The 22,589-nt window shown below is 35.3% G+C and overlaps 1 protein-coding gene across 1 annotated transcript; it reads right to left on the bottom strand.

Annotated features, from left to right (window-relative positions):
• Positions 1-1,787: 1,787 nt before the first annotated feature.
• On the bottom strand, positions 1,788-21,828 carry txlng (taxilin gamma). Its single transcript, XM_056468350.1, has 9 exons — positions 21,775-21,828; positions 20,426-20,669; positions 18,336-18,427; positions 15,043-15,213; positions 14,764-14,958; positions 11,626-11,745; positions 8,689-8,856; positions 7,457-7,552; positions 1,788-4,961 (listed from the first exon to the last, which is right to left on the bottom strand). The coding sequence occupies exons 1-9, from the start codon at positions 21,823-21,825 to the stop codon at positions 4,629-4,631; spliced, it is 1,470 nt and encodes a 489-aa protein (XP_056324325.1). The 5' UTR covers positions 21,826-21,828; the 3' UTR covers positions 1,788-4,628.
• Positions 21,829-22,589: the final 761 nt, after the last annotated feature.

Genomic DNA, 22,589 nt, shown 5'->3' with positions numbered 1-22,589 from the left:
GATCCATAGCCATTATCAAAAATGGAAATGTAAGCATCAGAACTGGACCTTGGCGCAGTGGGTGAAGATTACCTGGACCGATGAGTCCTTATTTGTTTATGTCATGTGAACATGTCTGCTGTTTACATAGACATGTATGGCAATGGCATACGTTGAGAGAAGATGACCAGCCAGCAGAGGAGTGTGATGTTCTGGTCAATGTTTTGCTGCCATTTGAGTAGATGTAAATTCAGCATGCTACCAATCCGAACATTGCAGACTAGGAACATGCATGACTTATGGGACTTGAAGATTTGCTGTTAACATTTTGTTGTCTAGTCTTCAGGGGTCTTTTAGAGTTCATGCCTCAGCACCCAGATGACCAAAAGCAAATCATGCAGGTGATCATAAAATGCTTTACTCTGTATTTCAAAAGTGCATAGCAAATGCCATTAAAGGGTAAATGTTGGAGACAATATAGGGTCCACTAACTATAGATTCTTTTAATGTTTGTTTTTGTTGTTTGTATATTTTTATTGAATTGTACCTTAAATACGTCCTATGGTGTGACAGCAAATATTAAGAAAAACAGCGTTTAATAATATACAGATATCGTGAGAGAGATTTATCTTTATCGTTGGAAGATTATCTTCATATAGAGGGAATCATTTTATATAAAATTATGAATAGCTAATATTTTTTTTCTCCATGACTTGTCAGACTTTTAATACATTTTAACAAATAGGGGTGTCGCACCAAACGACAACAAAACGTAATTTTTTGTAATGGTGCCAAAAAAATTAAAGACAAATTCTAAGACATAAACAGGTGGGCTTCACTCACATGATCTTTAAAGTGGTCCTTCAATTAAAGTTTTCCATGGAACTGTCAGATTCAAATGAGCATACAGCGTCTCACCAGAGGACATGTTCAGAGACAAAACATAAAAAGCTCCTATGTTTTGAAAATATTGGCATTTACTAAAGTGCCACTTGTAAAATTAGCACTGGGTATGATTTTATGATTTTCTTTTTAATTTACAAGAGCTCTAATTTATTGAACTATGCTTGAGACAGTCACATCATCAGACATTTTTGAGATTGGGCTGAAAAAATGAGAGGTTCAAGGGAGACAAAGAAATTATTAATTATTTGCTGCATTTTTAATGATCACGACAATACTAAGTATATTTACTTTTGTCATGTGCCACAGTAAAAATGCAATGTAATGTCAACAACCTGGCCACTTTATTAGGTACACCTTACTAGTACCGGGTTGGACCCCCTTTTGCCTTCAGAGCTGCCTTAATCCTTCGTGGTTTAGATTCAACAAGGTGCTGGACATATTCCTCAGTGAGTGTATATTCATTTTTATAGAAAAAACCATCCTGGCCACTATCTAGAAATGAGTCATTTCAAACCGAAGTGCTCAAAACAGGCCACCTTGAAGAGCCCTTCAAGCACCCATGATCCTTTGCATATAAGTTTGGTGTCACAACTGCACTATATTCAGAATCTCTTTGAAGTGTTTAGGGTAATGTTTCTCAACCACATTCCTGGAGGACCACTAGCTTTGCACATTTTCCATGTCTCACACACCTGATTCAGATCATCGGCTCAATAGCAGAGACTGAAAGACCTGTGTGACAAAGGAGAGAGTGTTGGTGGTCCTCCAAGAACATGGTTGAGAAACACTGGATTATGGCATAGGGATGAGCCCTTCTAGATGGAAACACAGCCATATGCATTTTTATTTCAAGTTGTATGTTGTAGACTTAAAAATATGGTGACAAGAAATGAGACTGTAAAGAAAATTCTACAAAATATTTTATTGAAAAGCAAGACAGAACTACAAGAGCGTTGTACAATCTCAGAGGGGTCACGGGCTGAGCTGGGGGAGAAAGAAAAGCTCTCTTGAGCATCTTTCACAGTACGTCTTACCTAAAGAGGTAGATTTCTTGCATAACCTGAGAATCGAACCGGGGCATAACGGGGGAAAAAAAAAAAGCAACAGTAGCGATACAAAGCGACAGTACCAAAACACCAACAATTTCAAATGAACATGGCCCCAATTACAGATGTGTCCAAAAAAATGCTCACACTTCTGGAGAAAAGATGAAACATATGCTGTTAGAACAAACATCAACATTCTTATCCATCATTTGAAGCAAGTTTAGACAATGGAAAAATAAAACGAGGTACAAGATTTTAGAAAAGTGGTGAAGATCTACCATTCTGCTGAGTTTTAGTTTGGCAAAGTTAAACATTCAGACTTTTATTTCAGCCCATGTTTCGAACAAGCGAGTTTCTCACAAAAATAGTTTCTTGTATGCCTCCATAACATTATTACAAAAATGTGCCTAGTTCCACTACAAGTAGATTATCTGAAGGATGTGTTGGATTTGGCGTTCAGGAATGTACTGGCCAGATCAGGACATTAACAGTGGCAGATGCTGGAATGGACCTGAGGAGGCTGGCAAGTGTTTTTAGACCCTGTGTGTCCACGTGTGAGAATGATCAGATCTTAAAGGGCTGCCCGTTTGTAGACATGGGATTGGCAACTTCTACATTCATCAGTTCAGTTGAGTTCTCCACAGACAGTTTCACATTAACAGCATTGAGAATCTTTGCAGCTCTTTTAACATTTGAGCATCGAATTACAGACTTTATTCTTGTTCATTACAATGTTCAAGAAATGAAAGAGAGAAATCACATTCAGCATCAAACACGTCAAGGCCTCTTTTTAAAATATGAAATTAATTGTAGTCAATTCTGGGTCAAATTTAAGAGTGAAAAAAAAATTCTAAATTGGCTAATTCACCCAAAATATAAAACAAAATGAAAGTGCCTCATATTACTCCAAATATGTATGACATAAAAAGAAAATATGTTGAAAAATCTCTTTTTCTGTGAAGTCAGTCATACAGGTTTGGACGGTCACATTGGTTGGTTTATTATGGAGTCAATCTAGGGCCATATTTCTTAGCAAAATAAAAAAGTTTTGCAAACAAAACAAAAAAAAAATTAAGTATTAAGCAAAAAATAAATAAATGCAAATCTCCAGCAATCGCAAAGCAAAAATTAATTCTTGAGAAAAAAAATTATTTTGCCAACGAAAATAAAAAAAACTGCAAAAGGGAAATTAAGTTTAACTAATAAAACTACTAATAAAACTAGTAGTAGCAGTGAAAAAAACTAAAATATTTGCATAAATAACTCATAGTTTTTTTTTTGTTAGCAAATTTCATTTTTATTTCTAAAACCTCCTTTCCCTTTTGCAGTTTTTAAAATTTTTGTTAGCAAAATTATTTTTTATTTCTTAAGAATTAACCTTTGCTTTGCGGTTTTTGTAGATTTGCATTTATTTTTATTATATTTTGCTCAATTACAAAACTTTTTTTTATTTTGCAAGTATATACGGCCTAGACTGACTCTACTTTTTTATGATTTTTATAACTGAACCATTTAAAATATTGCAAATAACAGAAAAAGGAACTGAATTCAAACAATCGTTATCATCAGGATTAATTAAATAAAACCAAACAAAAAGGGAGATTCTTAGCTAAATCTCATCCTTTCAGCAAAATAAATATGCCCTTTTTCTAAAAATCTGAAGGAAAGCTTCTGGGAAATTAACGAATGAAAACAAAATTATATTTTGGGGAGAAAAAGCTGATCGATTCAATGGTTTGGTCAAATTAAACTATGAATCCAGCTAGTTTAAAATCCCCGATTCAAGAAAAGCAACCATCGCGCCTCTTAGGAATGCGATGTTTAACTGAATTTTAATGAATACAAACCCAAGTGGAATTTTACCATCCTTAATATATGCACTTTTCATGGTACAAAAATGTACTCCCTCCTATAGAAAGTTCTTAAACTTAAGAAAAAAAAGTGACATGAGTATTTGGCCCCGTTCTAATATTTCACATAATTGTTGGAGATGTAGCAGCCTTTTTCAAAGTCATACTAGCCCTTAATCAGATTCCCAAATGAAAACCAGCCGCAGGCGGTGAGGAGTCTTGACCCCTCTCTAATTTACAAGATGTGAATCTTCCTATAAAGACCAGTTCAATGGAATCAACAGAAATCTTACTACAGACCCGTGTCGGATCAGACTCAAAGTGCCAATGAGTAGATGAGTGTGTGTTAACCTCTGTTTCTCTTGTTATTAATGCCCTGTTACTCAAGTCTCAAGGTTATCTGCTCATCTAGAGCTTGTTGACCATGTACGCTTATTTCAAAATTAAACAATATATAAATGCATCCAAAATGATTTATTCAGATTCTAGAGGTCAGAGCGAAGAGCTACATTTTATTAAAGAGAAACAAACTAAACCAAACCAAAACGTGCAACCATAGCACAGCTGAGCAGGAAAGAGCCGACGACAGAATCGGGGAAGAAAAAACGAAAACATACGAAACAAAGCTGCATGGCGGCCGCCTTGGACCACATGACCGTTTCCTACGAAAATACAATGTGATAGAAAATAGGGAGTTAAAAGTGCTCGCCACAAAGCGGATTATCAACGTATAGAGCAGTTAGCGTCTTCACTAATGTCCTGCTTTTTCCTCAAACTTTATGATAATAGCTGTTAGACAAAAATAGATACCTCCACAAAAAAAAGAAAGGCCACCAGAAGGCCAGGCTCAGTCGTCAATAAGCTGTCTGGATGATGTGCTGCTTGAATCGTCAGGTTGCAGACCGACTTTCTCTGTTTCAGGCACCAAAGCCTCCATCTCTCCCTCCACTTCTCTCTCCACCTCTCCCTCCACCTCTCTCTCCAGCTCTGGGTTGGACAGCTCCTCCGGCTGGGGATCAGGAGGTCCCGTACCCTCTTCCTCAGGATCTTTTGTCGGGCCCTGAAGTGCTCGGAGTTTCTGGTTCAGGTCATTGCGTTCTCGCTGCAGGGCCCTGCAGAGCTTCTCTAGACGCTCCAGTTTACCTTGAAGGGCCTTGTAATTTTTGTCTCGCACGGTTTTCTATAAGACAAATGAAAACGGAGCTTTAAAACCAATTCTGACATATTCAAAGGTTTGAGTAAAGACACTGATATACTCACAGCTCATTTCTTTTTTGTTGTTTGTTTAGGGCTAAAAAGACATTATAAGTGGCCGATCAAACCTTACATGTTTTTTGCATTGAGAGGAGCCTTTTTTGAATGATTTACTAATGGCCATGAGCGTTTTACACATTGTGAGGCCTGCACAGCATGTAAGCATCCTAACCGCATACTGATCCTTGCGCTTTTGCTGTTGTGCATGGTGCGTCCACTAGGGTTGTCCGATGTCGACCAATTTGGCATCGTACAATGTCTAATATGAAACATTGCGATGGACGATGACATCGTCATCATAGGCGGCGGTGAATTAATTATTTATGAATAATGAATTCAGAACGAATTAATTATTTGTAGCCTATCGTTTCAACTACCTGACACGTATGGTCTTAGTTTTAACCATAACCAAATCATAAATAAATAAAGATAAGTTGTACACAAGTTACCACCTCTTAAGCACTTTTTCCACGGGACTCTGGCATGAATAGGCAGAGTGATCTGTGTCGTTATAATGGCGTCGACAAACTTGGTGGGTAAAAATCTTTTGCGAGCGGATTTGCGATGGGGGCGGAGGATTGCGATGCCGGCTTAGCATCATGGTGTCTATCAGCCCATGGCCATCGTCTATCAGCCCAACCGATAAAAAAAAAAAACTGTGAGCAGAAAAAACGCAGGTCAGTCGCGTATTTTTAATTCTCCAAAGGAAAGCAGAAGCGGGGTTTCCGCTGAGATAAAAGCAGTGTTTGTGTAGTCAAGATAACTACGGAGACTTTTGAAGATGAAAGAGACACATGTAGTTGCTGTTTCGAGTTATCCGGTGTTGTATGACTTCACAAATCTTAAATCTCTGAATATTATTAAATACAGTGGTCCCTCGCTATAACGCAGTTCACCTTTCGCCTAGCAGTTTTGCGAATTAATTTAGTATTTAGACCACTGTCAATCAATCTCCCCCATGTCTCCTGTACAGTACAGAATGCGTTCAGCTTGCCAAATTAACATAAATCTTGGATCACTATCAGTGTGAGTTTCAACAAGCATGCAAAAAGGGTTGTAACTCCCCCCAGCAATACCATTGTAAAGTGGGTTTGCACGCCACACAGCACCCTGCATTTTAAAATTGTAAACATAGGCTTATATCAGGATACGCACACCAGTGCCGCAAGTCGGCGGCTGCCTGTGGTGCCCAGCTACGACTCAGGACACTGTTCATATTCTGTCCGGTGTGTGTTACTTCCAGCTGTCATGTGCACAGCGCATCTGGTGTGCAACCCCCTTAAGGATGGGATCTGCTTTGGTTTTATGGATCAGTGACTGCAGGGAAAAGAACATTACACTAAATGCCAACATTATAAAAAGCTTTATAAACCTTTTGTTGACAGCGATGAATGTTTGCGCCTGACAACAGATTTTGATCTTTGATTTCACTGTAATAACTGGACTTATTTTTCCTCAAAGCTTTGAACTTTGAGAGTGTTTAAACAAGTGAGAAAAGTGTGAAAATATTAATGCCCGTCTAAGAAAAGTGTGTTAAGTCTTAAAACATCTATAATAATTGAATAAAATAAAAGCGGGCTACTTTTCGGATTTGGCTTATCGCGGGTTCTATTTTTAGAACGTAACTCCCTTGATAAACAAGGGACCACTATAATAAAATTATAATAATATCAACAGCAACACTTGTGCACAATACGGAGCTGATTCAGTTGTTGCCAAGCGACATAAAAAGTGCACTTTTTTTTTCTTCTCGTCAATAAAAAAGGCAGTACACCTCGCATTTTCAAAAAGAAAAAGTGCATTTGTGTGATCGGGCCCCAAGTTAGTACTCGGACAGCAGTTTATTGTTATGGCTCGTTTCCACTGAGTGGTTCAGGTATCCAATTATTTCTACTTCGTTGTTAGAAATTGTAAATGTGGCATTGTGAATTGTATCATACTACTATTTTGGTACCCAGCACAGTAATCTGGTATGGTGGCGCTAACCCACAGAGAGTTGATTGGTTGACACGATCATCACTTGGCCAAATGACTTTTCAATACCGGGTAAGCAGAGAATGGACTCCCCGTCTCGTGGTGACCGGTCTTGCCAAGTTATCGTTAAAGAACGAAATTTAGAACACTGCAAGAACACTGAATGCATCTTGTAAGAAATGAGATGCTGCGATCTTCCTGCTGGTCACATGACCTTCACACATTTACATGTAGTGATTTAGCAGATGCTTCTGTCCAAAGCGACTTACAACTAAGGAGGCATTCAGAAATTCAACAAGGCAGCACACACAAGAAGTGCTAATTATACATTTACACAAAGAAAATTATTTTTATACAGACACACCTAAACATTCAACTAATCACTCATAAATTCATAACTTGAATTTAGAAATGTAGAAAAATGCTGCATGTGTTATTTCCCTTCACCTCTTCTGCCATCTGCAGTAGAGTCTGGTTGTTGGTCTCCCATTTGGTCCTCCATAGCGTAGTCTCCTTTTCAAGCTTCTTGATCTTCTTCGTCATCTGATCAGTCACAGAAAATAAAAACATGTCAAGCAAAGCAAGCCTTTCACCTTTCAAATCAAGAAAACATCTTATTTTTATGCAAACTCTGTCTTCAAATAATCAGGCCTGATCATTTCAGTGAAGCTGAAAATGTAGAGATATTAAAACTTAGATTTTTTTAAAACCAATTTAAATGTTATTATTTTGTACTATTTTATTTACATAAATAATAAACTTTGTTTTTGTAAGTAAACTTAAACACCACATCTATGTAATTTTAATCAAACTGAAGATTATGATAATGATGTAATTGAATAATTTGTGTTTCTTTAAGTGTGATATTAAGTAAGTGTTAGATGACTAATATAAACAGTCAGTCTTTCTATTCATTTGAAATATTTCCATTTCCAATAAATGTTTCTGAAAGAATCACAAAAGAATTAAATATTTTTTTCCAGCAAATCAGCATGTTGGGGCGCAATTTAGTGTTGTCACTTTTGAGCACTGTTGAGCGCATACTTAAACACTGCTGATTAGCCATTGTGTTCACGTGCTCAACATAAATGCCTGTGATTGGCTGTGAAGGTCATCAATTCACTGCTGTTCAGAGAGTGGAAACAGATTTACAGACACTGGAACATTTCAAAGCCACGAAGATCTGTTGATCCATCAGCGGAACACTCTTACATCAGCTCATAGACAGTCCAGCTGATCGACACAATGGCCAGTCAGTGGTGTTCAGGTACTCGCTCAACAACACTCAAATTTTAACAAGAAATTGATGTTTTTTTTAATTTCAGTACCAATCTCAATACTTATGACAACACTAGAGCGCATGTCCACCAAAGCCTTTTGACGCAGCTGAAAACACCAGCGATCTTCTAAAAAAACACTCAGATACAAGCTTTTTTACTAATCGGAGCATTTAAAAAATGCAGAATACTCAGAGATTCACGTTTGAAAATGTACATTTTAAAAAAATGTTGTGCTTCCACTGACTAAAAAAGTGCTTAGCTTGTGAAAACAAAAACATTTTGGTGGACATGCACTCATGGAATGACTTTTGAAGAATGAAGTGATGGTAAATAAAAATATTTTAGATCAAATAAATGCATTTTGTTAGCCAAGACTTCTGCTGTTCATCCCACACTCACTTTCTCCATCTCCTGTCTGAAGGTGGTGAAGACCTCGTTGCTCTTAGCGAGAGTCGTCTGAAACTCCTCAAACTTGTCCATGTACAAAGTAAGCTGCTGCTTTAGCTGATGCTCTTGCTCCTTCATTAGCTCACATTTGTGTCTCGACTCCGTTGCATTTTTCAAGAGCTGAACAGAAAATAGAAACCAACATTTATGCATTTGGGCGAAGCAAGTGACTTTGTTATTAATTGTTGTTTTACTTAGTGTTAAACTTTTCAAACCACCAACAGAGTTGCCAATAACAGTTGACCTTTTCCACCATTTTGTGCTTTAGCTCAAGATGCTAACCTCAAACTAAATAGCATATGGCATGTCTAAAAGAGAATTTTATGCATTTTCATTACATTATAGTTTCAAAAAATGAATGTGTGTGTATTACTGATTTTGTTTCATGCAAAATTTTTTTTTTTCGATAGCAGTAAAAATTTCTAAATTTTGTATAAAAAAAAAGATGAAAAAAAAGACATTTCTTTTAGTAGAATGTATGATTTAGTCAAAAAAAGTAGTCTTTGGGGGAATAATTACAAGACATGTCCTTAAATACACATTATTATAATACATTATTTTTAGAGACGACTTTTTAATGTGGTAATGTTGAAGGTAACCACAATTCTAGAATGACTTAGATATTCCACCACTTCCCTCAGTATAAAACCCAACACTTTGGTGTTACTACAGGAATAAACTAATCAGTATTATGGTGAAATACATTTTCCATTAGCTCCAGAGTGTTGATGTGATTGGCTCAGTTGTGTGCCAAAGAACAAAAATGGCTAATTTTATATTTCATAACACCAGCAACTGCCACTGTGATGAATGGTGGACTCCAGACTGAGACTAAACGGGTGGATTTTGTGGACCTTCATTTCATTTCGATTTCAACTTAAATTTGTTTAGAAGTTGTAACTTCGTAAGATTGTTCTGTTGAATATAAAAGATAATATTTTGAAGATTGGTGAAAACATTTTTTTTCATCTGTAGGTGTCAAGGTCAACCAAGCTTCAACATTCTTTTATTTATTAAGCAACATCAGTTTTTGTGCATTTGTATATCATTTTTCAAACCGAATTGCTGTTTAGTTTTAATTTTTATATTTTGTCTTTATTTTAATTGCATTAAAGAGCTTTTCCTGTCTTGATTTGTCCTTTGTATTAGTTGATTTTTAAATACATCTAAAAAAATGTTGTTAAATTGGGTGAAGAAGATCTCCTTTGCCACAAAATTGTTTTGTTAGTTTTTTAAGTACTTTTTTCCCCAGTAACTGGTTTTATATTGTTGTTATTTATACTATATGACTTTAGACTAATATTTTCATAGATAAGACCTACAAAGGTAAGAAATGTTAATATAATATAATATAATATAATATAATATAATATATTATAATATAATATAATATAATATAATATAATATAATATAATATAATATAATATAATATAATATAATATAATATAATATAATATAATATAATATAATCATAAAGTGGATAGATTTCAGCTGTGGTGGGTTAGCTACTAAGCTACTTTAAATTGCCAGTGCTGGCTCATCACTAAAAATGAGAATTTTAGTTTATGACCGTTTGTCAATATGCATGCAAATGTAATCTTAGAACCAAGAACCAGCCTGATTGATAACTGTTTGCACGAGCACGAGTGAATACCAAATGAGAGAATGATCAGGCGCACAGCTGATGTGATGCACGCAAGTGTTTAAAAGCTCCCGTGTCTCGCTTCCTTGTGCAAAGCAACCGTGCCTAAAAACTCAACTGGTGTGGTCAGTTCTCTTTGAAATAGACTGGAAAAACGATGGTGCTCGTGCACCTACAGTCCTGCTCCTTTCAAGAGCTTGGGATTTTTTGTAAGCAGCAGCGGTTCTATTCTTTGAACAGATTATTAATATGTTAACAGTTTGCGCACGATCATCCTTTCATTATCACACACAAAATGTTTTTCACGTTTTCTTTTGCTTAGTTATTTTTATTAATATGGTTTAATTATCGTCCTTTACAATAACATTGCTTTAATAGAAGATTAACTCTCCATTTACATATAGTTAACTGGTGATCTGGGACCATCAGCCAGGACGGACTACTGTGTATAGTTTTTATAGTGTATAGTAATTTATTTTAAATGTCGATTGTTTTTTAAAGAGCATTTCTGTTGAATAAAAAGTGTACGTATGCAGCTACATTTTGCTTGTTTTGACACATTATTTAAAATTTGTGGCAAAGAAATAATTAGTTTGGTGAGGATAGAGAAAACAATTGGTAGCTTCTTAGTGTTAAGCTCTAAAAAGTCATGTGAAATAAAACTAATTGCAATGCGACACTATGAAACTCCAACACATTTGTTTATCCTCATTGAGCAAGGTCACAACACACAAAAAAGTTAAATGAATGAGGAGGCATGTGGACATAACACATAATTAAAATCAAGTAATTTTAGGATGCCAAAGTCACATTTATGCATAATAAATATATTTTCCCAACAACAAAATTGTGGCTAGTGAAAATGGTGAGTAACGTTGGAAAACTACTAGCCACAGTGGCTGGTGATCAAAAAAATTGATGTCAGGCCATGAACATAACATAACATAACGTTAGTTTCAGATGTTACCATTTGTGCATCCCTAACTCAAGCTTACTGGTCATTTGAATGGTTAAACATGCTTTTCTAAGTGACAAAACATTTAATATAAATATTACACGTGCTGTCCAACTAAAATAAAGGTGTTGATGCCACTATCTGTAGAATGGTAGCAACGTTGCCACTGCTTTCAATTATTTGTCTGGAGAAACTTTATCAACATATTATTGTGCTCCGTAGTTGTAGGCACTAATACTTAAGGATTGCGCCAGGCTCAAACAGGATTAGGATTATGAGAAGGATACTCACAAACTCTCGTTCTCTCTGCTGTTTCTCCTCCACCTTTCGCATCAGCTCGGCTGTCCGCTGGAGTTTAGCGTCCATCAGCTGCTGTTGAAGCTCCTTGTGTTTGAACACCTTGTCTGTGTGCTGAGTAAATACAAATGTCTTATTATTACGTATATATATATTTATATATTTATTTATATATACTTATTATTCCTAAAATAGACTGCTTTCTTCCAGCTTAATGTCAGCTGCTTCCAGTAATTTTCATTACACAAAAACAGTCTCATGCTGCTTGATATTATAAACTGGTTATTGTTATCTTGTAATATTAGTTTATCTCAGTCATAAATGCACTGGTGTTTACTGCACTTTGTTAGTTTTCATTCTGTTTTTTTTTTTTTACTTATGGCAGCTAATGCTTTTAAAAATGTTTCCATTTATAAGCAATATTTTACTTCTACACAGAGTATAAAAGAACAGAAACATATTGAGCTTTAATTGGATCCACAAAAATAAAACTTTGCTGTCAGTCCTCCAAAACCTAAGACAACAACTACAAAAAATAATCATCCAATGACCAACAAACACCTGCTTGGTTGAATGTAACTTTCGAGTGAGCAGTGCTTCATCCATGTCTATGCTTCTGTTTTTACATTACACCTTAAAAATCCAAGCTCGACTATAATCAAGTATTGCCTGATAAAGTGAATCAATGCTGGAAATTAGCTGCATCAAAATGATTTCATTTGAGATTGCGCATGTGACATGAGCTAATTTAACTAGAACGTGTTTGGCACCAAGCAAATAAAATGTAAAGCCATCCAATGGACACTGTTCGTCCAAATCATCATTACTAAAATATCAGGAGTATAGCATCCTAACAATTATATATTTTTTCCAAAATGTTTTTTAACATGAATTAATTACTTTTAAATCATATATTTATACCTTGCGTTGCATTTTAGTATTAAAAAACTATTGTTCTTCAATGTTTTGACTTACATGATTAAAATGTGATTGTTAGTATTAGCATTTGCTCATGATTGTTATGAACAGATCTAATGATCCTCAAAATCATGATCATCAACGCAGTGAACGGCTGGCGGCAAGACAGTGGAATGACAACATCTGATTAATATTTGATTATCAAGAATTTGAGCAAAATAAAATTTAATTTGTAATGAATTAAACACTTTCCACATTTGTTGTAGTCTATTTGTACAGGCTTTACATTTTCATGGCTCAGGTATTCAGGTCACACAATATTAGTACAAATTAATGTTTAATGTATTCCCTGTTATTAATGTTAATAAAAAAATAATAATAACATTTTTTTCATGGCTCAAGAGTATTTACTTTTATCAAGAGCTAACTTTTCTGAAGTTTCTTAATCCATGGCATGAGGCATAACTGGCTATTTATATTGATTTTGCATTAAAAAAAAAGCATTTTGATATTTGAGAAGTGGTCTGCATCTATTGCACTGCATCTAATCACCTGCATATTTGACTCCAGTAAATTATGTAATTTTTCCTTCATAAGCAAATCTCTCAATGAGAATATTAATCATGTCTATTACCATCCACTCCAAAAATTGTTCTAAAGCTGGGGCAGTAGGGGGCAGTTTCAAAATTCACATTTGTATCTAAGAGGTCCATACTGGTATCTTATTACAGCGTTTCTCAACCACATTCCTTGAGGACCACCAGCACTGCATGTTTTGGATTGCTGTGTCCCAATTCGCATACTTATACTATGCCCTAAAAGTATGTACTTATTTTGTGAAAGAAAAGTATATACTTTTAAGTGTGTAACAGAAGAGTATGCAAGTTTTGGGACATACTACTTCCTCGTTGACAGATCATTGTGTTGCTTAGTTATGAGCCCTGTCAATCATCTCGACAAAAATCCACATCTCTTTCATTTTTAATTTCCTACCTTACTGGAGAAGCAGCAGCAGATTAACCTCCCATTCACAAGGCTTTCATGCAGAGAAATCTCCTCAGTTCTTTGGATAATTATGCATTCAGAAATTAATGTCCAAACATGTCTTTATATAAATTCTGTATTATTGTTGTTGCAGATTAAATGACACAGAAAACGCTATTTACATTTTTTAAAGTGGGCTAGAGATTAATTAACAGTCATACAAACATCTTTACCAAAGCCTCTCTACTTAAGTTGGTCTCACACGTCCATCATGTTTGTAGTTCTAATCGAATTCCCATCCAACGTGCAATGTATTGTGGGCAATATCAGCGGTTAGAATATGGACGCTTCTACACTTAAATTTTTTACCCAAAATAGTAAACCATCCGGCAACCTTTGGCATACTCTTTTCAACATACTACGATCTGGGACATACTAATTCTATTTTCAAATACTATTTAGGACGAATAGTATGCAAATTAGAAAGCAGCAGATGTCTCCTTTGTCTGTCACACCATTACAGGTCTTTCGGTCTCTGCTATTGATCTGAATCAGGTGTGTTTGGTTAAGGACACAAGGAAAATGAGCAGAGTTGGTGGTCCTCCAAGAAGGTGGTTGAGAAACAACTTAATTGTACATATTAGTCAAATTAGACAAAGTACTAAATGTACAAAGATTTTCTCTTTGAACCCCTTGAAAATGTATCATTCCTATAATAGTTTGTGAACCTTTAATTGGAGTGTAGATTACATACCTTTACACAACATAAACTTATAAAAACAATAATAATTTGGCAATATTGTTACTTTCCCCAATTTAATAAAGTACTCTTATATAAATACATAAGTAGTTTGTAGTTTCAATATCACCTTCTCTTGAAACGACATAATCTAATCCTGAGCAGATTTGAGCTTATAGAGCTGTTGCTATGACAACAAATCCCAGATGATTTTTGATTAATTAATCTATCCTGGATCCTGTTAAATTATCAATAATTAAATCCAGCTAACAGAGTCATCCACGTACGAAGAACAGACCAGAACAGTTAATGATGTCATCAAATAATGAGAAGACAGATCCTGAAAACAAGAAATCTGTTGCAAACTGCATGATGTTTCATGTTAGCTAATTCCACAATATAAATATGACATCATAATTATGTGAAGACTGAAGGATTCGACCAAAGCGTAACAGCAAATCTGCATATTGGACAGATAGATGTTGGCTCACCTCCTCCCGGAGTTCGTACTGCTCAATGAGCTTCTTGAGTTTCTCGGCCAGCTCCATGTTTTCCTGGCGCAGTTTGCTGTTGTGAGAGTTGTGCTGCTCCATCTGAGCCTCGATCTCATTGAGCGTCATCTGAAAGTGCAGAGTTGCCTCCTTGCGTCGCTCCTCATACTCTCTGAACCTCTGAGCGTTCTCCTCCTGCCATCACAATGATGATCTGAATCAGTGAAAGCCCATGAAACACCTCCATCATCAATCGTGCAAGAGTTCTGCTGGATTTACCTTCAGGGTTTTGTTATGGCGCTGAAGTTCTCTGCACAGGCTCTCCAGTTTACTGCGTGCCAGGACGGCCTTGCTGTGCTCGCTCTGCAGGTGGATCTTCTCCTTCAGCACCTGGTTCTGCTTCTTCTGCAACAGCTTCACCTGCTTTTGCATGGTGCGACTCTCCTCCAGCTGCATCAGAAGCATGCCAGAATTTAGTGATACACCCAAAGTTTGGCAAACAAAACATTTTAGCTGAAAGATGAGACAGTTACTTTTAGGCAATGTTCACACTTCTCTTTGGTTCATTTTGTCATGCTTCCTTTGTGTGTAAGGAGGGGGGGGATCAAAACAGTGACAATAATTCTTAAATGGCACACAAATGAAGATGAATTCTGATGCCTTTAGTGCTGGGCAACATCATGGCTTTAATGATATGTTTGATCATTCTGACACTTTTAGTCACATCATGTCCTGTTTTTGGTTTGTTTAGGGTACACTCCAAGCCGTAACCAAACAACTAGCACCTACGATACCCATGCTGTCGCCTCGTCCTCTTGCAGGCTGTCATCAGTTCGGTGTGTACCGATTAATGTGAAGGGCTACCAGTTTGATCCACACTTCAAATAACAAATTTGCTCAATTTACTTTTAATTGTATGTTATTATTAATAATTAATGATATTCATCATGTGAAGGCACTGATCATGTTAATGATTTCTCACAATAGTTGTCAACAATGATTTAACAAGGTAGGAAACTGAGAAATATCAATACATATATGCAACACTATATTTCTATAAATCTCTGCAAGTATTTACATTTTGAAATTATTACTTCTACACTATTTTCACTAGCCACTAACAATTTCTAACAAATCATGCACTACAATGTACCATGTTTGTCATTCAATTGTGTAACATAAATCAACTTTCAGATTTTACTGAAATTAATCACCAAATCTACAGCAATTCTAACAGAACCGACACTCAATGTAGTTGTACCGTTTTGGACATCAGAGAGAGTGGAGCTTAAGTTTGCTCTATATTCTACGTTCGGTCTTTAAGCACAGTTTTGCTTTCCTGTCTGAAAATGCCTTGTTTTTCTAATAAAAAATGTGTAGCTCTAAATAAGGCTTTCTTTTTAAGGGTTTTCACTGGTCTCGTGAAATAAAACTGCTGTTTTCACAAACCTTCCTTTAATTCGCTGACTTTTTCCACTTGTAGTGCGCTGCCCAGTGGGTAGTTAGCATGGTAACGTTAGCTTGCATGACACATTCTGAAATGTCTCTCAACATTGTGCCGCATTGCTGTTGCCAAATGAAGTAAAAAAAGAACTCATCCTCCTATTTACTATGAAATGATGTTTTTTTCTTTTTTCTGCCATGTTTTCAAATCATCTCCTCCCCTTTACTGCGGTTTACAACGGTTGCTGTGGAGACCAGCTAGCTCTGATCTAATATGAAATATTTTTTTAATTTATATATATATATATATATATATATATATATATATATATATATATATATATATATATATATATATATATATATAACCTGATGTCATTTTTAAATTTACACCAATGCAAGTGTAATTTAAAAAGAATAGCTACAAAAAATATTAGATGCAGCTTACTGGTAAGTGGCGCTAGGGTGGGCTATTTTTAGGGGCAACTCATGTGATCCTCGCGGGCTACCTGGTGACCCATGTTGGTGACCCCTGGTCTAGACAGACCTAGACGTGAACATTTCGTTATGTCAACGCAGTTTGGTTTCGTTGACTTGGTGTATACTGTGTATCGGCCCCAAATCAAACCAAACCTGCCAAGTGTGAAAATGCCCCTTAATTAGCATTTCTAATTATTTCATGATCATAACACAGCCATTCTATATTTGTACTAAAATGTCAGCATTGTGGACCAAAAATTATTCTTTCTGAGTTTTGTTAAGAAAAAGGAGAAGGAAGAAGCCAAAGAACTTTACTACAGCACAGTGCTTCCTATAGGTCTGAAATATACTGGACTGAAATACACCTATTACCCATGGCACATGGTTACCTACATGCGACAAAAAAAGTTTTAAACAATATTTTGTTTTGCTATACACTGTTTCAATTCAATGGGTTGAAGTTTTTTTTAAAGACTGTTGAAATATAAAAAGAAATCTACTATTTCTTTTACTTTTATTCTATTCAGGAGACATGCGCACCCACTGACAAGTAAAATCTGCTGCTGACATTTTGTACAGTTTTGCCAAAGCATGTTAGATATATATAAAATATGTAATATATTAACATCATCAATAAAAAAAATAAAACAAATGAGAAGTAAATGACAAAGGATTAAAAAATGAAATAAACTATGAGAAGTATAATAATTACAAGAATAAAAAGTGTAGATTATTAAAAAGGGCAAATATTTGACCATTTCTAACATTGTACATATATTTTGCAGCCAGTTTAGATGTAATTTCGTTTTCTCTGAGTATATAGAAAAGTTTATCCGAGTCGTTTAGATCTTAGATCTTGCAGCTGTGCACGTGCTGTCAGCTGCTAAGTGAAAGTAAATCAGGCTCAAAATAAAAATTTAATGCAAAAACACATACAATTAACGACGGCTTAGAAAGCAAAACATAAAGTTGAATCCCGGACATTTTAGGAGATTTAGAAACACCAGCCAGACGCATTTTTAAGTCCCAAAAAGGTGCATCTCTGTGGGTGTCGGCAGTGCATGCGAGATTGTTGACAGTTCTTGCGTGAACACAACGAGAAGTAGGAAATGTGTAGGGTTTTTTCTGGTTAATCGATCATGGATGTTTGGCTACTGAGCGGATACAAAAAAAGTGGAAATTAATAAAATGATAATAATAAAAAATATGTGACCAAATATACTTGAGTGGCTGTTAATATACCTGGACAGCCCACCCAAGTAAAGTCTATGTGTGGGAAGCACTGCAACAGATTTTTAATTTATGACATAAAAACAACATCCTGAACATTATACCAAGTTCAACTACTGAAATTCAATTACCGAAAAAAGTGAAGTCTTTAGGAACAGTTTTGGTTAAAAATAAATAAATAAATAAATCAGTACAACAAACAATACAACTAGAGTATTGCTTTGTGTAGGATTCTTCTTTTCACTTTTGTGAAGGTAATGCAAACTATTCCTTTCATGTTCTTTAAAAAAATAAAAATTAAGTATACTTGTGTCTATATGACCTTTAATTTTTGGATGAAATCTGTAAGCAAAGCCATTTAGTATGAAATATAATACCCAATGTGGTGTAATATCATATCTCTATGCTCAAATACATACCAGGTCTGCATATTTCTTACAAAGGGCAGCAAGTTTCTCTTCTGGAGTGGCTAAGGTATGAAGCGCCTGCATCAGCAACAAAACCTCTTTACCTACAACAATAAAGGGGAGAATTATGCATAGAATAACCATTTGACAGAAAAGATTACACCTTTTACAAACTATTTACTTGTATATACTTTTACAAAACAAGGAGATATACTGCTTAAACTGCTTCTGTCTACATCTCTGTGCAATCAAAACTTGCAATATTTATTTTGCTAGCACACATTGTTATTCTTTGGGTGAACAAATAATCCGTGCATGTTAATCAGCTGGAAAAAAAAAAATTGTTTTGGTAATCTTCAATCAAAGTCTTATCATTTGCCTCTCCATTTGGAGTGACGGGCCTTCAGTTACAATATTATTAGCCACGGCCCTCTTACTGTTAGTTTGTTACAAAGGAATGATATGCAAAAAAGAAAGTCCCATCCTTAATTATTCCGTTTTATTTAGAAGTGAATAGTGTGATTAAATGTAGCAATATATAACAATAATGGCAGCACGGTGCCATTGAGGCACAAAAGCCTCAAAGCTAAAAGATCACTGGTTAAAGCTCCGGCTGGGTCAGTTGGCATTGCTGTGTGGAGTTTGCATGTTCTCCCTGTGTTTGCGTGGGTCAAGTTGTAAACATCAGTACTGCTTAACTATGAGTGCGTCTCAATCAACACCCTCAAATCAGTAGTCAGTGCGCTGATCAGGTCGCCAGCCATTTTAATTGCAGTCTCAATCGCAAAAGACATTTACAGTGCACTGAAATGTCCCACAATGCACTGTGAAAATCCTGCACCCTTAAAGAATGTTCGGAAGTGCAAAATATAAATCACATGACCCAAATCATCAAACACAATGACAAACGAGACACGTTTTTCTAAAAAGAATCTGTTATTTAGTTATTTTTAATATGAACGAAGATAGCTAAATAGGTTAGGAAAAATCTAGTAAACATGTAATGGTAGAAATGTTGCTGGTATGTGAGACAATCAAATGATTTAGCTATAATGTGTAATGTAAATTGCTTCCTTGTCCTCATTTGTAAGTCGCTTTGGATAAAAGCGTCTGCTAAATGACTAAATGTAAATGTAAATGTAAATAATGTACTTTTAAAAACATGTTAAAATTAATACATTAAAAATATTAAGAGTTCTGCTGTTGTTTATAGACTGTACAATGAGGACGTTCTCATGTCACAGTCAGTGTGTACCAATGTATAGTGAACCAAATCCAAGATCATCAGTTTCTGACGGTATGATAACCTTGGATAAAAATATCGCGGTATTCTGATTACTGCTCTAAATAGAGTTCTTTTTAAATATCTGGGTAAAAAAACTACTTTTTTTCCTTCCACAGAACACAATATATTTTATTTCAGGAAACATTTATAATATTTTGTAACAGTAAACATGTCCGGCTAAAAAATTTAAATAAATCACTGACTTCTGCTATATTTATTAGTTTCAAAAGCACAGATGTAAAACCATACATATACCTAAGGAATGGTATAACAGAAAATGTTAGCGGTTTTAAACCTTGACTTTTTCAAACAGCGGTAAACCTTGAAACTGGTTATTACCCCCTGCCTAATCATCAGTGACCGAATTTGTGCTCCCAACCTAATGATAAATGCAGCATGTGTGTATAAGGCATGTATTAGCGTTACATTTAGATTTCAGTTTTTCTACTGTCTAATTTGTAATTGTCAAACTATTCCAATTTCAAATAAAGAAAGTTTCATTATTTCAGCTGCTGTGAAAAAAGGCTATAAATGATCCTCACATGCCATTTAGTCTGCTAGCCAGGACTCTGTATGTATACGAATGACAGTAAGCCCTTATTTATCAGTGCCACTCAAATTAGAAAACATTATTACAAGCTTACTATTGTGAATCTGACTAAGGCAAGGAGAAACTTTTGAACACTGGCTGCTTATTACTTGCTAAAACAAATGATTTTACATCACAAATACAAAATAACAAATGGCAGCTAAAGATATGGGACTCTGCTATTTCTTATATTGTACCTGAGCAATTCATATAATGGCAAACACTAACCAAATTCCTTTTGGTCCTTGGTTTTCTCAACGTTAGGATCCAGCTCCACATCGAGGGGGTCAGGGGTGCTGTCCTCTCGTCCTGGCGTCTCCCCTCTCTCCTCCTCACTGCTCACCAGGCCCGCAAAATCCACCATGTTATCCTGGGACAGGGTCTCCACATCCGGAGGTGAACTGCTCCCTTCAACCAGTCCTCTGGCCTCTAAACCACAGACCCCAATGATCTTCTCCATCCCTTCAGTGCCCTGACAGCAATAATGCATATAGTGGAATATGAACATTTATGTCAAATGACACTTTAATGACTCATAACACATAAAAAAAAAGATATCTTTACTACAAACACAGCCATATACAAACTTAAAAACATATATACACAGGAAAATAGAGGTGAAGATGACCACGTGTGGCAACCACACGCTGAACAGTCTAAAATCCCAGTAAGCCCCCTACCTAGGGAACATTTTTGGTATTACACGGGTTTAAAATGTCGTCTACGCAGTAAACGCAATAGACTTTAAAACAACGCCAGAAAGGTATAACCAGCACAAGCTAAATAAATGAGGGAACAGCTTAAAGCATGAAGAAATCTGACCACTGAGGCATTTATTCAAAGCACGTGTTAACTAGTAATCTGTGCAATACAAAATACGTCGATACCGACCTTTACAACTTAACGTTATTAAATATTAATAATAACGCATATTAAATTATTATATCTATAAAATATATTCCATAATACATGTTAAGAATATATGTAGGTAATATATAAATTATTCACCAGATAATTATGATATTGAACATACTGAGTATCGACACACAAGAATTTGCGACAAACTAACAATGTTTTCATTAGTTTCTCTGAATTAAAAGTTTAAAAGGACAATTTATGAAGTGTATCATATCTCTGATAAAATGTTACAACAGATAATCACCTCGCCATGAAATTCGTAAAGTGATAAAGCTGTAAACCTCAGGCTAACTCGCTAACTCCACATTCACCCTGTTCAACACACTCGCGCGCGTGGATTCAACACTTCTATCATTTCATCAACATTTCAATACATAAATCCTTACCGACATATTTGTGTCAACACTATAAATAAATCAGATCGCTGCTGAATATCCCAATGATTAGTCTTGATATTTTGATAACATGAGTTGAAAGTGCGCTTGTAAGTTGGCTTGTCTGCTGGTTAGCGGGCTAAAGCTACTTCCTTCGTAAATAACACTCATTTTGACGACAGGTTCCCTTCGTGGGCGTGCAGCAAGACTTTCAGAACGTTAGACACTTTAATGATGTGATATCTTGAAAAATTGATCGACGGTGAGCAGGTTAAGGTACTGTACCTGTGTGTTTTCAGTGTTTAATTCGTGCCTGGCGTCTGAGCGCGTCGCCATGTTGTGACGAAACACTTAGAAGTGAAAATAGAAGCAAGAACGAGAACGCAAATACAAATCAAGTCAAACATTTTTTTATGATTACTTATATAAATTGCTTATTTAAGAAACTAGCTTTAATTATTTTGCTGTCAATTCACTTGTTATTTTATTTTTCCAGGTATGTGCATCCGTATTTACCTTGCACACCTGGACGTATACATTCACCCACAATGTAAAATCCTTTTAAATGTGTTGTTGTGTTTTTTGCAAAAAAAAAAAAATTAACGAATAAGTTAAACATTTAAACACAGCAAAATAATACAAAATTGCATCTTATTAAGGGGATATTTCACCCAAAATAAAAAAATTATGTCATCATTCTTTACTTGTTTCAAACGTTTATTCATTTCTTTCCTCTTTAATACACAAAAGAAGATATTTTGAAAAATGTCGGAAACCTGTAACCATTGACTCCCATAGTAAGGTCCATGATTACAGGTTTGGAACCGTGTGAGGTTGAGTAGCCTGAATAGTGAAAAAATTAAATGTAATATTACCTTAATTTAATTTAAATTATCAACATCTTATTGCAATCTTCAAAGTGTTTTGATTAAGGCTGATTTGTTTCTGATAGGGAGATATATGTACACACATATATATATATATATATATATATATATATATATATATATATATATATATATATATATATATATATATATGTATATATATGTATATATATATATATATATATATATATATATATTTGCATTTTTTTATTT

The sequence above is a fragment of the Danio aesculapii genome, chromosome 11 (assembly GCF_903798145.1).
Source record: "Danio aesculapii chromosome 11, fDanAes4.1, whole genome shotgun sequence".
Lineage (NCBI taxonomy): Eukaryota > Metazoa > Chordata > Actinopteri > Cypriniformes > Danionidae > Danio > Danio aesculapii.
The sequence above is the reverse complement of the archived record's forward strand: the minus strand, read 5'-3'. Positions and strand labels throughout refer to the sequence as shown.